Source organism: Dryobates pubescens, chromosome 29 (assembly GCF_014839835.1).
Source record: "Dryobates pubescens isolate bDryPub1 chromosome 29, bDryPub1.pri, whole genome shotgun sequence".
Lineage (NCBI taxonomy): Eukaryota > Metazoa > Chordata > Aves > Piciformes > Picidae > Dryobates > Dryobates pubescens.
Window position 1 is genome coordinate 1,363,896 of NC_071640.1, and position 13,500 is coordinate 1,377,395.

The window sequence follows — 13,500 nt, forward strand, 5'->3', positions numbered from 1 at the left end:
CCTGGGCTGGGCCTTGCTTGTAAAGCTTGCTTCAGCCAGGCCAGGGCTCAGCCCTCACCCCTGGGCTGTGCCATCCACCCCTTGTGTGTGGAGGGAGGGAGAGAGCCCCTAGGGCACTGCCAGTGCCACCCTACCTGCGGCACTGCTCTTGGCAGGAGCTTGTGGAGGCAGATGGAACCAGCAGAGCTCATCCAGCTGACCTCCATTCCACCAAAGATCAGCACAGTCCTCCCCCTCAGAGGGTCACAGAGCCCAGCTCAGCCCACCTCAGCTCAGCCCAGCTCAGCCCAGCCCAGCTCAGCCCTGCCTGGGGGCAGCCACAGAAGCCACAGAGCAGCAGAAGGCTGCAGCAGGCTGTGCTGCTCAGCCCTGCCTGGGGGCAGCCACAGAGGCTGAGCAGCAGGAGGCTGCAGCAGGCTGTGCTGCTCAGCCCTGCCTGGGGGCAGCCACAGAGGCTGAGCAGCAGGAGGCTGCAGCAGGCTGTGCTGCTCAGCCCTGCCTGGGGGCAGCCACAGAGGCTGAGCAGCAGGAGGCTGCAGCAGGCTGTGCTGCTCAGCCCTGCCTGGGGGCAGCCACAGAGGCTGAGCAGCAGAGGGCTGCAGCAGGCTGTGCTGCTCAGCCCTGCCTGGGGGCAGCCACAGAAGCTGAGCAGCAGGAGGCTGCAGCAGGCTGTGCTGCTCAGCCCTGCCTGGGGGCAGCCACAGAGGCTGAGCAGCAGGAGGCTGCAGCAGGCTGTGCTGCTCAGCCCTGCCTGGGGGCAGCCACAGAAGCTGAGCAGCAGGAGGCTGCAGCAGGCTGTGCTGCTCAGCCCTGCCTGGGGGCAGCCACAGAAGCTGAGCAGCAGGAGGCTGCAGCAGGCTGTGCTGCTCAGCCCTGCCTGGGGGCAGCCACAGAAGCTGAGCAGCAGGAGGCTGCAGCAGGCTGTGCTGCTCAGCCCTGCCTGGGGGCAGCCACAGAGGCTGAGCAGCAGGAGGCTGCAGCAGGCTGTGCTGCTCAGCCCTGCCTGGGGGCAGCCACAGAGGCTGAGCAGCAGGAGGCTGCAGCAGGCTGTGCTGCTCAGCCCTGCCTGGGGGCAGCCACAGAGGCTGAGCAGCAGGAGGCTGCAGCAGGCTGTGCTGCTCAGCCCTGCCTGGGGGCAGCCACAGAGGCTGAGCAGCAGAAGGCTGCAGCAGGCTGTGCTGCTCAGCCCTGCCTGGGGGCAGCCACAGAGGCTGAGCAGCAGGAGGCTGCAGCAGGCTGTGCTGCTCAGCCCTGCCTGGGGGCAGCCACTTTACCTTTCCTGTCGGTCTCTGTGGCATGCACCAACAAAATGTCTCCAGAGCCACCACGAACATCTGGGCCATCATCCCCCTGCAATGAGAACAGGACACATCAGGCAAGCTCCAAGCTCCCTCCAGCCTGGTTCACCAGCCCTGGGGTTGGAGCTCAGCAACAACTGGCAGAGGACTCAATGTTCCTGGCACTGCTTGCAACACAAGCTGGGACTTGGTCTTCAGTGCTGGGATAATCCTGGAACTTGAATGCAGCATTCAGTGTCCCAGCTGAGGCTCTGGGCTGATCCTCACTCAGGGTCCCTGACTCCTTAAGGCTGTGAAGCTCAGGGAAGGTTGAACCTTCTGGCCACAGAAGAATGAACAGAAAAGTGCCAGGCTCCCAGAGGCTCCCAAAGGCCCCCAGCAGAGCAGCAGCACTGTGAGAACTCCCTCAGCATGCAGGATCCCCAGTGGCAGAGGCTGTGGGGTGAGAGGTTGTGCATTCAACTTGCATCTCCCTGCAACACCAAACCCCAGCAAGTTAATTCCCCCAGTCTGGAACTGTTCAGCTGGAGGTCACCTGAAGCCATCCAATAACCAGGAGCAGCAAACAGCTCTGCTAAGTGCTTGACCCCTGCCTTTACCACTCTGTAAAAACCTCTTTTCTCTGGCTACTGCAGGCCACAGCTGAGAAGATGCAGAACTGATTTATCTATCACCCAGCCAGCAGTTCCCACACTGCAGGAACCAGCTCTCAGTGGCAGCTCTCTGCTGTTCCAAACAAGGAAGGAAGGGAATAAAAGGACTTCAGCATTGTCGTGGATCTGCTGGCTCCAAGGGCTCAGAAATCACTGATGTTTAATTGTTGTTTTTAAAGGAATTAGTCCTGCAGAGGAGACTGGAGTCACATCTGGCTCCCCTCAGCACTGGCTTTGGCATTTCACTGCACAAACCACTGCAAGCCCCACGGACTACAGGCACGGAGCAGCTCCCTCTGAAAGTGCCTTCTGCAGGTGAGCCTCTGGCAAGCCTCATGAAACACTGCTTAAGGAATGAGTAAGAGCTTCTCACTCTCTCCTGCACATCTCAGCTGACCAAAGGACACTCCTGAGGTGCCAGGAACTGCTGCATTCCCTCTGCTTTTCAGTCTGCCCCCTGACAGTCTGAAGGCCTTGGCTGCCTGTGTGTTCCCTCCAGCTGTGTGTCAAAGGCAGCTTAGCTCCAGAGTGTGGTGAGCAAAGCTGTCTGGGAGTGCACCCAAGGCTACCCACAGTTCTCTTTCTGGGATGCTCTGCCTGCTCTTCCACACCAGTAACACCAGTAAAGCCCTGCTCTGGAAATGTGCTGAAGCTGCCTTCAGACTGAAAAGCCAACACCACAACCCCCAGCCTGGGTTTATTCTGCTCAGGCTCCCAGGTGCTCCTCTTCAGACTGACACTGGCTGAAGAGGTGGGAAGGGGAAGGCTGGGAAAAGGGCACAAGGTTGTAGAATCACTGAATGGTTTGGGTTGGAAGGGACCCTGGACATCATCTACTCCAACATCCCTGCCATGGGCAGGGACAGGTTCCACTAGACAAGGCTGCTCGAGGCCTTATCCAGCCTGGCCTCGAACACCCCCAGGCAAGAGGCAGCCACAGCCTCCCTGGGCAGCCTGTTCCAGTGCCTCACCACCCTAGTACTGAAGAACTTCTCCCTAAGCTCCAGCCTAGCCCTGCTCTCCCACAGCTGTGCTGGAGAGACACCTGACACTTGGTTAACCCCCACTCAGTGCTGATGCTCCCAGCCTGTACCAGCAGCTCCTGCTTTCACCTGCACAGGTAAAGCTGCACACCCCTAGGCTGCAGCCTGCTTCTGCCTGTCAAACAGGGAAAGAAGCCATCCAAAGCTGCTGCTGCCTGGCTGGAGCACAGAGAGAATCAGATTTCAACACAGCACCAGGCAAGCCCTGAAAGCAAACCCTGCTGCACCTACCTCCTGCTTCAGCGTTAGCCGGGCCATGATTTCGCTGTGGTCGATAAGGGACAGCTCATCTACCTCTTCCTCCAGCTCTGAGGATTCCAAAGCATCTGGAGACTGCTGCTGCCTGTTCAAAACCAAACAAACAAGAAGGCAAATACCCCTCAGTGTCTTCTCCCACCCAGGGGAAGGGATGTTAGCTCCACCTGAGCTCTCAGCACACACAAACCTTCATTAAACAACACTGAGTGCGCAGCCAGGCTGCAGGTAAAGCTTTTGCAAACAAGCCCCAAACCTTCAGCTCTAATTCTGCTGCTCTGTACATCTCCTGAAACAGATAAAGATGAACCTGCAGGACCTGAGCACTTGTCTGCTTGCACTGCTGGCAGGCAGGATTTTCCTGTGCCCTGCATGTGTACACGCTGCCATGGTTCCTTAATCCAGCCGATCAGGAGTGCACACAAACCTGAGCCCTTCCTCAAACCCACAGAGGCTGAGCACACTCCAGAGGTCTCAGTCAGCTCAGGCTGCTGCTCCAAGGGCAGGGGAGAGGCTCTGCTGCTGCAGGAAGGCCCAGCAGAAAGCTCTGAGCACTTGTTTTGGTGCATCTCAGGCTCACGGAATGCAGGGGGTTGGAAGGGACCCTCCGAGGTCATCTTGCCCAAGCCCCCTGCAGGCAGCAGGGACAGCTCCAACTGGGTCAGGCCACAGCAAGGCTGATCTTGAATGTCTTCAAGGATGGGGCCTCAACCACATCCCTGAGCAATCTGGTCCCAGTATTTTCCCACCCTCCCTGTGCAGAGCTTCCTCCTGATGTCCAACCTGAACTGCCCTGCTCCAGTTTCAAACCACTGCCTCTCATCCCATCCCCACAGCTCCTGGTATCCCTACCCTCATGTGCCTGGACACATCCTCCCTGGGCCTGTATCCCTAAAAACACCCCAAAGGAAGCACTTCTTCATAGCCTTGCCCAAGCACAACCCAACCAGTGCCTACTGTGAGCAGGCAGGGAGCTCTGCAGAGCCTCCTGCATTGTCCCCTTCCCTGCAGGGATTAAAACCCTCCAACCAGCCAGGAAAATGGGGGAGGGAAGTGGACTGTCACACACCAAACAATGCTGCTCTCCGGGTCTGCCTTAGAAGTGCAATTGAGGAGCAATCTGAAGCAGCAGGGAAGCACTCACCCCACTCCTCCTGGAGCCCATCTGTTCCAGCCTGCATCTCTTCATTTACATAGACAAATGAGAGCTAAGAGCATTAGGAGCTAGAAAGCCTCCTGCTTCGGGGCCTCGGCCAGCCTCTAACTAGCAGGGTTAAAGAAGGAATTCCCCCTCTGGAAGACCATTTCCCAGCAGTGACACAGACTGGTTTTGCACATTTCCCTGGAAGCAGGAGGCAGCAGCCAGTGTCAGTGAGAGGGCTGCCAATTAGATGGGCTTAGGAGGCCTTCCAGGGGCTGCATTAACCCCTGTGAGCTCGCTGAGTTAAGTAACATCTTGCCAGGATCCTCCTCTTCAGCAGGAGCAAAAAAACCCCAACCAAAGTGGGATTCAGGCTTTGGCAACATGGAGAAGGTTGAGGGCAGAATGGGCAGCCCCAGAGGGCTAAGGGGGACCCTTTGAGGCTGAGAAGCAGGAGGAGCAGGGGAGCCAGGCTCACCTTTCAGCACCATCTTTGCCTTCCTTCCCCATGGTGCTGCTGTTTGAAGTGGAGTCTTTGGAGTCTTTGACAGAGGGAGATTCCTGCAAAGAGCAAGAGGATTTTCATGGTTACACAGGGCCCTGCAGCACAGCCAGCACTGCACTTACAGCCCTGCCTGCCTCTAAATGGCCCTTTACTGTAAATTCCTACAGAGAGGCTCAAGACTGATGCAAGTTAATGCCAAATGCCAGGAAAACACAGAAGTTAATTAGAGAGGAAATTTGGGACCATCTCTGGAGGCCAGGCTAATTAGTACTGTTTGCTTTTAAGGTTGTGAAATGATGCTGAAAGTTACAACACAAGTCAGCTGTTGGCTTGGATTTTTAACCCTCTCAGGACTCTGGTTTTTAACTCCAGCCCTCACTGGTGGACTGCACCTGCCCCCTGCTTAATTAAAAGGGACACAGCCAGCTCCAAGCTCTCCAGTTTCAGTTCCCCTCCTGGTCACAGCCCCCCAGACACCAGCCTGCCTTCAGGGGTGGATGCACACTGCTGTTCCTACCTCCCCTCTCTCCCATCAGAAGAAGTTATGCAAGGTTTCCACTCCATGGCTGTGGAAATGAGGCTAATGCAAAAAAAAACCCCAACCCAACAGCAGAATCAGCTGAACCAGTGGCATGGAACAGCAGCTAGAGAGCTCAGAGCAAAGCTACAGCATCCTAAATTAGCCATTTATCAAGGAGACAAATAGCCATGAACAGCAAATGGGAATATTAATCCAGCAGTGCTGGAGCTCAGAATAATTTAGCATCATGTGGAAATTCAGCCAAGGGAAGAGACAGGGCTGGAACTCCCTCTGCAGTGTCCCTGAGCTCAGGTTTCTTGGTGGCTAAAGGATTTGCCCAGCCTGTATCTGCAAAGCCTTTTGCTTCAAGGTTGGGAACCAGCTCCTGGCTGCCCAAAAGGATGAGCCCTGCCTGGATGTGTCTGCTGAAGGGCTCCTGAGGTAAGGGGAGTGCTCTCTCCTGGCGTGCCCAGCAGCAGCATGGATACAGGGCTCGCAGACATCCTGTAGCAGATGTGCCTTCCGTGGTGAGGGCAGGCAACGAGATGCCCACAGATGCCCACTGCTGCTGCTTCCTGGGACCCAGCAGGAAGCCAGGACCCCCCTGCAGTGGAAAACACCCTGGGCTCCTCTAGGAACATCGAAGATGGGAGCAAAGGAAGAAACTGCCAGCTAAATCAATCACTGACTCTGTGTGCAAAGGGTGAAGGAACAAAGAAACGCTTTAGAGCACAAAGCTGTCTGCATTCAAAGGGAGAAGCCAAAGCAGTGACAAGAATAGAGGCGGCCCCAGGGCAGTGCTGCCCAGGCTGCAGCTTCCTGCCAGGGAACCTCAGGCAAGCAGCTCCACGCAGGCAGCCAAGCGCAGACCCAAGAGCGCGGGCAGGAGAAGCCATCCCTGCCTCCTGCCAGGGCTCACTGCGACCCCAAAGCCATTGCCTGCTCTCCACCCAGCCCGGGAGGCCACAGGAGCGGGCAAGCGGAGGGACCAGCAGCGATGGAGCGGCAGGGGCGGAGGAGCTGCGGGGGGCGCGGCAGGGCCCGGGGCGGAGCGCGGCTCAGCATGCAGCGGCAGCACCATCCCCTTACTTACTCCTGCAGAGCCTGGGAGTTCCCCGTTGCTCTGGCCAGAGGAGTACAGATTGACGTATTCACCCTCCCCAGCTTCCTCACTGGCGTTGTCACTCTGAGGGAGACAGGAGGAGAGGAAATCCGTGACCCAGCACCGCTCTCGGGGAGGGAACTGCCCTGGGGCTGGCAGGGGAAGAGCTCTTGGCGGCTGCTCTGACCTAACCGGGAGCCCTTCCTCCAGCTCGGCGGCCAGCGGCGGCCACCAAAGCTGCACTTCCCGGGGGAGTCCTTTCCTGGTTCCTGAGGACTGTCCTGAGGCCCTGAGCTGCAGCAGGGCAGCAGCAGGCACGGCTCTGCCAGAGCTGCCACGCCAGGCTGCGAAGGGAGGCTGTGCAGGTGTGGGCTTCAAGGTGGCAGAAGCTGAGCATCCAGCGGTTGGCACACAAGTCCTGCCCCTGCTGCAGGCCTGCTGCTAAGTGCAGGTCAGCCCAACTAAGCTACAAGCACAGGCTGGAGCCAGCACACCAGGCCACACCAAGCTCCAGGTCTTCTGGGCTGTAACAAGGACCCCAAGGCAAAGAAGATGCAACAGCAAGGTCAGGGCCAAAGGCTGAAAACCTGATGGTTGACTCTGCAGTCAGTGTCCCTCTTCCAGACGGCGAAGAGGCAGCACTAGCAGGCACTGTGCTGACAGCTGGAATCCCATCTCTAGGCTTTGCAGCACACAAAAGAGGAACTGCCTTGAAAGTGAGGTGCTCAAAGTGTCTGCAGCAGGCAAAGCTGCTCAGTGATCTGCACAGCTGCCCTGGGAGCTCACACTGGTAGTGCCCTGTCAGCATGGCAGCAGCGTCAGCCTCGCTTGCACCAGCCTGCAGTGCCTCAGAGCACAAGCTGGGGCTGCTGGAAAGTGGGAAAGAGCAGGAGCCTGGAGAGAACAACAGGTTTGAGCACAGGAGAGACAGAGCTGGGCTGCACCCCCTGCTCCCGGGGCTCACCAGTGCCTGGGAGGGAGCAGGGCAGCCATCACCCAACGCTGCCACGGCAGCAACTGCAGGCTGTGAGCCGCTGGTGGGAGCCTGTGCTCAGAAACAGCCAACCCCACCAAACGCTCCTCTGCCCTCCTCAGCTCTGCAGCACCACTGCAGGCAGCCACAGCAGCTTCTCCTCTCCCCTTCAGCAGCTTTGCTGCTCCCTGCCAGCCCCTGCTCAGAGCCGCTGAGGCTGCTCATTGCACCGCTTCTCCGTGCAGTCACCTCTCTGCAGCTCTGACTCCCGCCTGCAAAGCGCCCCTGGGTCACACTCAGCAGGCAGGAACACAGGAGACATCCTCCTCGGACCCCCCCCAGATAAACCCCCAGCCTCGTGGTAGCTCTTTGGAGGGTCTCACCGAAGGTGTCTGGAGAGAATCAGTGAGAGAGGGTTCAGAAGGAAGGCAGACAGCAGCACTCCCGTTAAAGCTGCTCTCCTGAGAAGAGGAGTTTGGCACATCCACAGTGCTGGGTGGCTGGCTGGCTGCGGAGGGCACCGCTAGGTCAGAGCTCTGAGACGGATGGACGGGAGGAAAAGGCGGGGTGGAGCAGGAGGAGGAGGAGGAGGTAGAAGAGAGGAAAGGAGGTATGGAGGCTTGGTTGTGAGGCACAAAGTCCTGGGAGTAGGACCTGAACACGGACTTGTACTGCGGGATGCAGAGACGGACGACAGGGAAACGAGGTGGGGGGAAAAAGAGAGAGACAGAGAAAAGAAAAAGTCCATTAGATCAGCAGCAGCAGAGCGGTGCCAGCACAGGGCACTGCCAGCACTGGCACCTCCCTGGTGAGAGGCCAGCCCCACCAGAGGCACAGCTGGCTCGCCAGCCACACCTCGGAGCAGGGGTTGCCACCTGGGACGAGTCCGGCGGCGCCAGCGCGGAGCCGTGCTCACCAACAGCAGCCTGGCTGCTCCTCTCAAAGGGCAAGTGGGCACCAGGGGGGCTGCCTGGAGGCTCTGCCAGGCAGGGGGCAGGCTGGGTGGCTCAGTACTGCTGGTGACAGTGATCCTGCAAGCCACTGGAGCGGACGAAAGGATGTGAAGGCACCAAACACCACAACTGTGAGCGCGCTGGAAGCATCCAGAGAGGGGAAAGTGTTCCAAGGGCTTATTGCTTTTCTGGGACTTTCCACAGCTTCCAAATTTAAGATGCTGCTTGCTCCAGCCCTGTAATTTTACAGCTACTGTGTCAAGCCTGTTCCAGAACACAGCAGCTCCCAGGGAGGAGTGGCTGGATGCTGTCTTCAAAGTTCTGCTGAAGGATGGAGGAGATTATGCTGCTACTCCTTCCCATTTGAGAAACGTCAGGAGCAAAACATGGTTAATTGCCCTCAGGAGCAGTGAATTCCTTATCAAACCCAACCTGGAGTGCAGTGCCTCAGAGAGCCAGCTGAGGAGATGAAAAGAGATCATCTGTGCAAAGCTGCATTTCACTATCTCTCCCTAATCATCAGATTACTGCTCAGATAATATTAAACAGGCTGCAGTGGGAATCTATTGTGCCAAGAAAAACAAGAGCAACCCTCTTGCCTCGTAACATCTGCTGAGAGTTAAGATTTGCCATCAGGGCAAGGCCAAAACAAAGCTGACACCCATCAGGGAAGGAGGAAAAGAGAAAAAGACAACAATGCTGCAGCTGCTGGAGAGGAGCTGATGCTGCAACCTGTAGAGCTGGACCAGCAGTGAGCTCTGCCTTGTGGCCAAGGGGCCTGAAGGAAGCATCACAGCATCAGGAAGCTTGGCAAAGCCCTCTGAGAACACCAGAGCCCAACCTTTAGCCCACACCTGCATGACCACCTAGACCAAGTCACACCATCCAGAACCCCCACACTGAAACCAAGCTGGTCTGGGTGCCCAGCTGCAGCAGGATGGGGCCCTGCAGAGCTCTCAGGAAGCACTGGCAGACCTTGCTCCACCCTGGCTGCTGAGGTGTGAGAAGGGGAAACAGAATCACAGAATCAACCAGCCTGGAAAAGACCTCAGAGATCCTCAAAGTCCAACCTATTACCTAACACCACCTGAAAACTAAACCGTGGCTCCAAGTGCCACATCCAGTCGGTTCTTTGAACGCCTCCAGGGAGAGTGGAGGTGAGTGGGAGGCCCCAGGCTGCCCAGGGGACAGAAAGCCAGGCTCAGGCTGCCAGCTGAGCCCTGGCAGCTCGGCAGAGGCAGTTTCATTTCTGCTTAGGAAAGGTGTTGAGCTTGAAAACCTAACCTGAGAACAGCCAGGGGCCAGAAGCCTGGGCAGAGGAAAAACACCACAAAAGCTCTTCCACTGCAAAGGGAAAGGAAATGCAAAGGTCGAGGGCTTGACTTTACCTTGCACCACCTCAATCCTCCAGTGGCTGCCCTCCGCTGTGCCTGCAGCCCGGCGGCGCTCGGAGCCCGGCCGTGCTCTGGCTGTGTTCTTGGGGCCATGACAGAGAGGAGCAGGGGGGGGAAGGATGCTGTGGGAAGGGAGCTTAAAAAAACCCCACTGACAAATAATCAAAATGCAAATCCCCACCACATGCCTGTGGCTCAAAGGAGCCTGGCTCCAGGACAGCCTCCTCTCTCTCTCTCTCTCTCTTCCTGCCTGTTTCTTTCCGGATGAGCAGCCCTGGCTCCGGGGACACTGTCAGCTTTTGGGGCTGCCTGGGTGACAATGACAACTCTAATCTCTGTATTTGCTGTCTGCCTGGCATTTAGCTCTGCATTTATTCATTTCCACTGGCATGGACAAAACAGCAAATCCCTCGTCGGAGGCCGGGCTCGTGACATCACCTTGGCTCAGCAGATTCCTTCTGCCTGCCCTCTCTCCCCGCTGCTCCATGAGCTCACTGGCACTCATATGCCAACCACTGCCCCAACTCCCAGTCTAGACCCCAGAAAAGAAGGGGAACAGAGCAGAGGGAGAAGGTGCAGTCCCACCAGCTGCTGCTGCAGTGGCTCAGGAGGGCACTCCACGAGCTGCTGCCCAAGAACGAGACCTGCTCCAGGAAAGGCAATCATCTGCTCCAGCAGAAGCTCTGCCAGCTCCCCTGGAGCTGGGCTGCCTGCAGCCACTCAAGGCAGGCAGCACAAGCTGTCCTGTGCTCTGTAGCTGATGGACATCTCCCACCAAGGAGGCCCAAGGGCTTTTGTCTCTGACCTGCTAAAGCCAGAGAAAAAGCCAGGCTTGTGCAAAGCAGCAGGAGAGCTCAGGCAGGGCCGGAGTGAAAGGCAGTCCCTGTCCTCCAGCAAGGCACTTGGGGACAGGCAGCAGCCTGTGAAGCTCTCACGCTGCACGATGCTGCTGGCAGGGTGAGCTCAGGGCAAACACCAGCCTGGAGGCTGGGCAGCTGAGGTGCTGCCTGGTGCCCTGCCAGCAAGCTGAGCGCTCAGGGGGATGAGCTCCTGCTTCTGGGGAAGGAAAATCACACAGAGTAAATCACAGAATGGTAGGAGGTGGAAGGGACCTCTGGAGGCCAAGGCAGGGGCACCTAGAGAAGGGCACACAGGAAAATGTCCAGGCAGGTCTTGAATCTCTCCAGAGATGGAGACTCCACCACCTCCCTGGGCAGCCTGCTCCAGGGCTCCAGCACCCTTAAATTCAAGAAGTTCCTCCTCATGTTCAGATGGAACTTCTGATGTTGCAGTTTGTGCCCAGGACCCCTTGTCCTGTCCCTGGGCACCACTGAACAAAGCCTGGCCCCATCCTGCTGCCACCCACCCTTGGAAAACTGATCAGCACTGATGAGATCCCCCTCAGGCTGCTCCTCTCCAGCCTGAAGTCTCAGTTCTCTCAGTCTTTGCTCCTCACAGGGATGCTCCAGCCCCCTCAGCATCTTTCTAGCCCTAAGCTTTGAACCTCTGCAAGGCAGAGGCTGTGCAGAGACACAAATCCCAGTCCCAAGGCAATTCACACCTAAGCACAACCTCACTGTGCACAAACGTCTGAGGTGTGGACGTGGACACACCACTATTGACAACCAGCACGCATTAATCTCTCCTCAGCCTCATCAATACACCTCTCAATACAGCATCTTGGCAGGAGATGTGTTGAAACCGGCCCAGGTGCCCAGCAAATGCATTCATCTTCATTAAGGGATCTGTGAACAACCACTTAAGGAGGCAGCCACGCTCTCAGCAGGCTGTTAACAAAGGGAGCAGTGCAGAGAAGCCTTTGGTGTGCTGGCATTAATTAGCCAGGGCTGCTCTCCACTTCCACTCCTGTTGTAAAGTTGCATCTTGTAGAAAGGGAGCCAGGGAGCCCCCTCCTTCCTCTGGAGCCTGCAAGCAGCTCTGGAATCCCAGCTATGCAGCCCTGCTGGGACAAGAGCCAGGACTGAAGCATACTTCTAAAGAGGGAGGGGGGAAAACCCCAAACCACCCTGTGGTGGAGCTGATGGCCATATGGCACCCAGGGCTGCTGCTCCCCACTCTGACCCAGCCCTGCCAGCAGCTGCAGCAGGAATTGCAGCCATGCTTTCCAGGGGGTTGGGTGTTGGCAGCCCTGCTGTCATCCTTTGAAAGACAAAACTTCTTCTGGGAGGGGACAGCCCATAAAACACAACTGCCACAAGCAAACCAGGCCCCCCACTAGCCCTGCCCCCCAAGAAATCCCAGTTTATCTTGGAGGCCAATCAGTGCTGGCTCTAATCTGCTTCTTGGAGGCCTCCTGCAGGGTCAGCAAGGCCTGGGTTATGTCTGTACTGACACAGCCTCCTGCTCCACGGCTCAGTGAAGCACTTCCAAGAGCTCTGGGCAAGCTGGGAAGCAGGATGCAAGCAGCTCCTTTCACAAAGGATGCTTTCCTCTGGCCCAGCTCTGCCCATGCTGCCAGGCTCACACCACAGGGCCAGGAGATGGTCTCCCAGCAGGAGCAGTCCTGACCTACAGGGAGAAGAGGGAGATCCTTCAGCTCTCATCACTAAATGGATGCAGGAAGCCCTGTCTGGCACTTGGGAAGTGCTCCACAAAGGGTGCTCTGAGCTGAGGGCAATCTCATCTCCTGGGAGCAGCAGGAAGCTCTGCTGCCTGGCCCTGAAGGTTCACCACAGGCAGGGAGGTCACCCAGGGCTGGCACCTGTCAATGTTTCTAATTTGCTGCCTTTGGTGGTTGTTTTTTCGCTGAGGGTCACTACTTTAGAGCAGCTCTGCTGCAGCAGCAGTGCCACAGGATGTCCCACAGGGCACTGACACTACAACCATTTAGCTGGGTTAGATGGCAGGAGATAAGCACTCTGACAGGAAAGCTCTCTCCAGAGTGAGGCTGCCCTGCCTTCAGCAGGCATGGCTGAGCAGAGGGAGTCACTGCTGGAGAGCACCAGCAGCCTCCATCCCCAGTTCCAAGCTGAATTCCATTATGTGGCTGTCAGAGCATCTGCAGCAGCAGCCACACTCTTTACCTTTTAAGCATGGCCTCTGCAGACCTCTTCTGCCAAACTCAGCTGTGAGCCTGCCAGACACTCCCAGATCAGATAGAGCAGCAGGCTTCCACACCACCAAGCTAGCAGAGGAAAGGATCAATCCTTCAGCTCTCCTCTGCTAATGCTGTCAGGAGAGCGCCGTGGGCAGCGTGCCAGGGCTGGATGCCCAACATTCTAGCAGCAGAGAGCTGTGCTCACACACCACTGGGTGTGCACAGAAGGCCTACACCCAAAGAATGCAACAGACAACTGCTGGAAAAGGCTTCCCATCCCCTGACACAATGCTGGGCTTCCAGGTACTTTTGCTAATGAGGAAGGAAATGCTCCCACAATGAATGGCTGGAAGCAGAGGCTGCCAACAGAATGGCTTCAAGCACTGCCACAGGAAAGGCAGCAGCAGCTCCTCCTGCTTGAGTGTTTCTCAGCACAGCCTCTGGCCCAGCTGCACAGCTGACCTCCCTGGTTTCAAGCGGTGCTTCGCACAGCAGATGGCTGGACAGGGCTTGCTGGTCCCTTGGGAAAGGCTCTCCCAGCTTCTGCAGGAGAAAACACAAAATCCAGGCCTCTCCTTCAGTGGGAGGGGTTGTGGTACACCTCT

General features: G+C 57.3%; 1 protein-coding gene across 1 annotated transcript in view; it reads right to left on the bottom strand.

The window, feature by feature from the left end:
* The window catches only part of RAPGEF1 (Rap guanine nucleotide exchange factor 1), an 85,898-nt gene that overhangs the window by 8,539 nt on the left and 63,859 nt on the right, over nt 1–13,500 (bottom strand). Inside the window, exons 12-16 of the mRNA XM_054174238.1 lie at nt 7,874–8,161; nt 6,509–6,601; nt 4,869–4,951; nt 3,226–3,337; nt 1,275–1,350 (exon numbers count right to left, since the gene is read on the bottom strand). Of these exons, the coding sequence (XP_054030213.1) occupies nt 1,275–1,350; nt 3,226–3,337; nt 4,869–4,951; nt 6,509–6,601; nt 7,874–8,161 (652 nt within the window). The remainder of the gene's footprint in view (nt 1–1,274; nt 1,351–3,225; nt 3,338–4,868; nt 4,952–6,508; nt 6,602–7,873; nt 8,162–13,500) is intronic.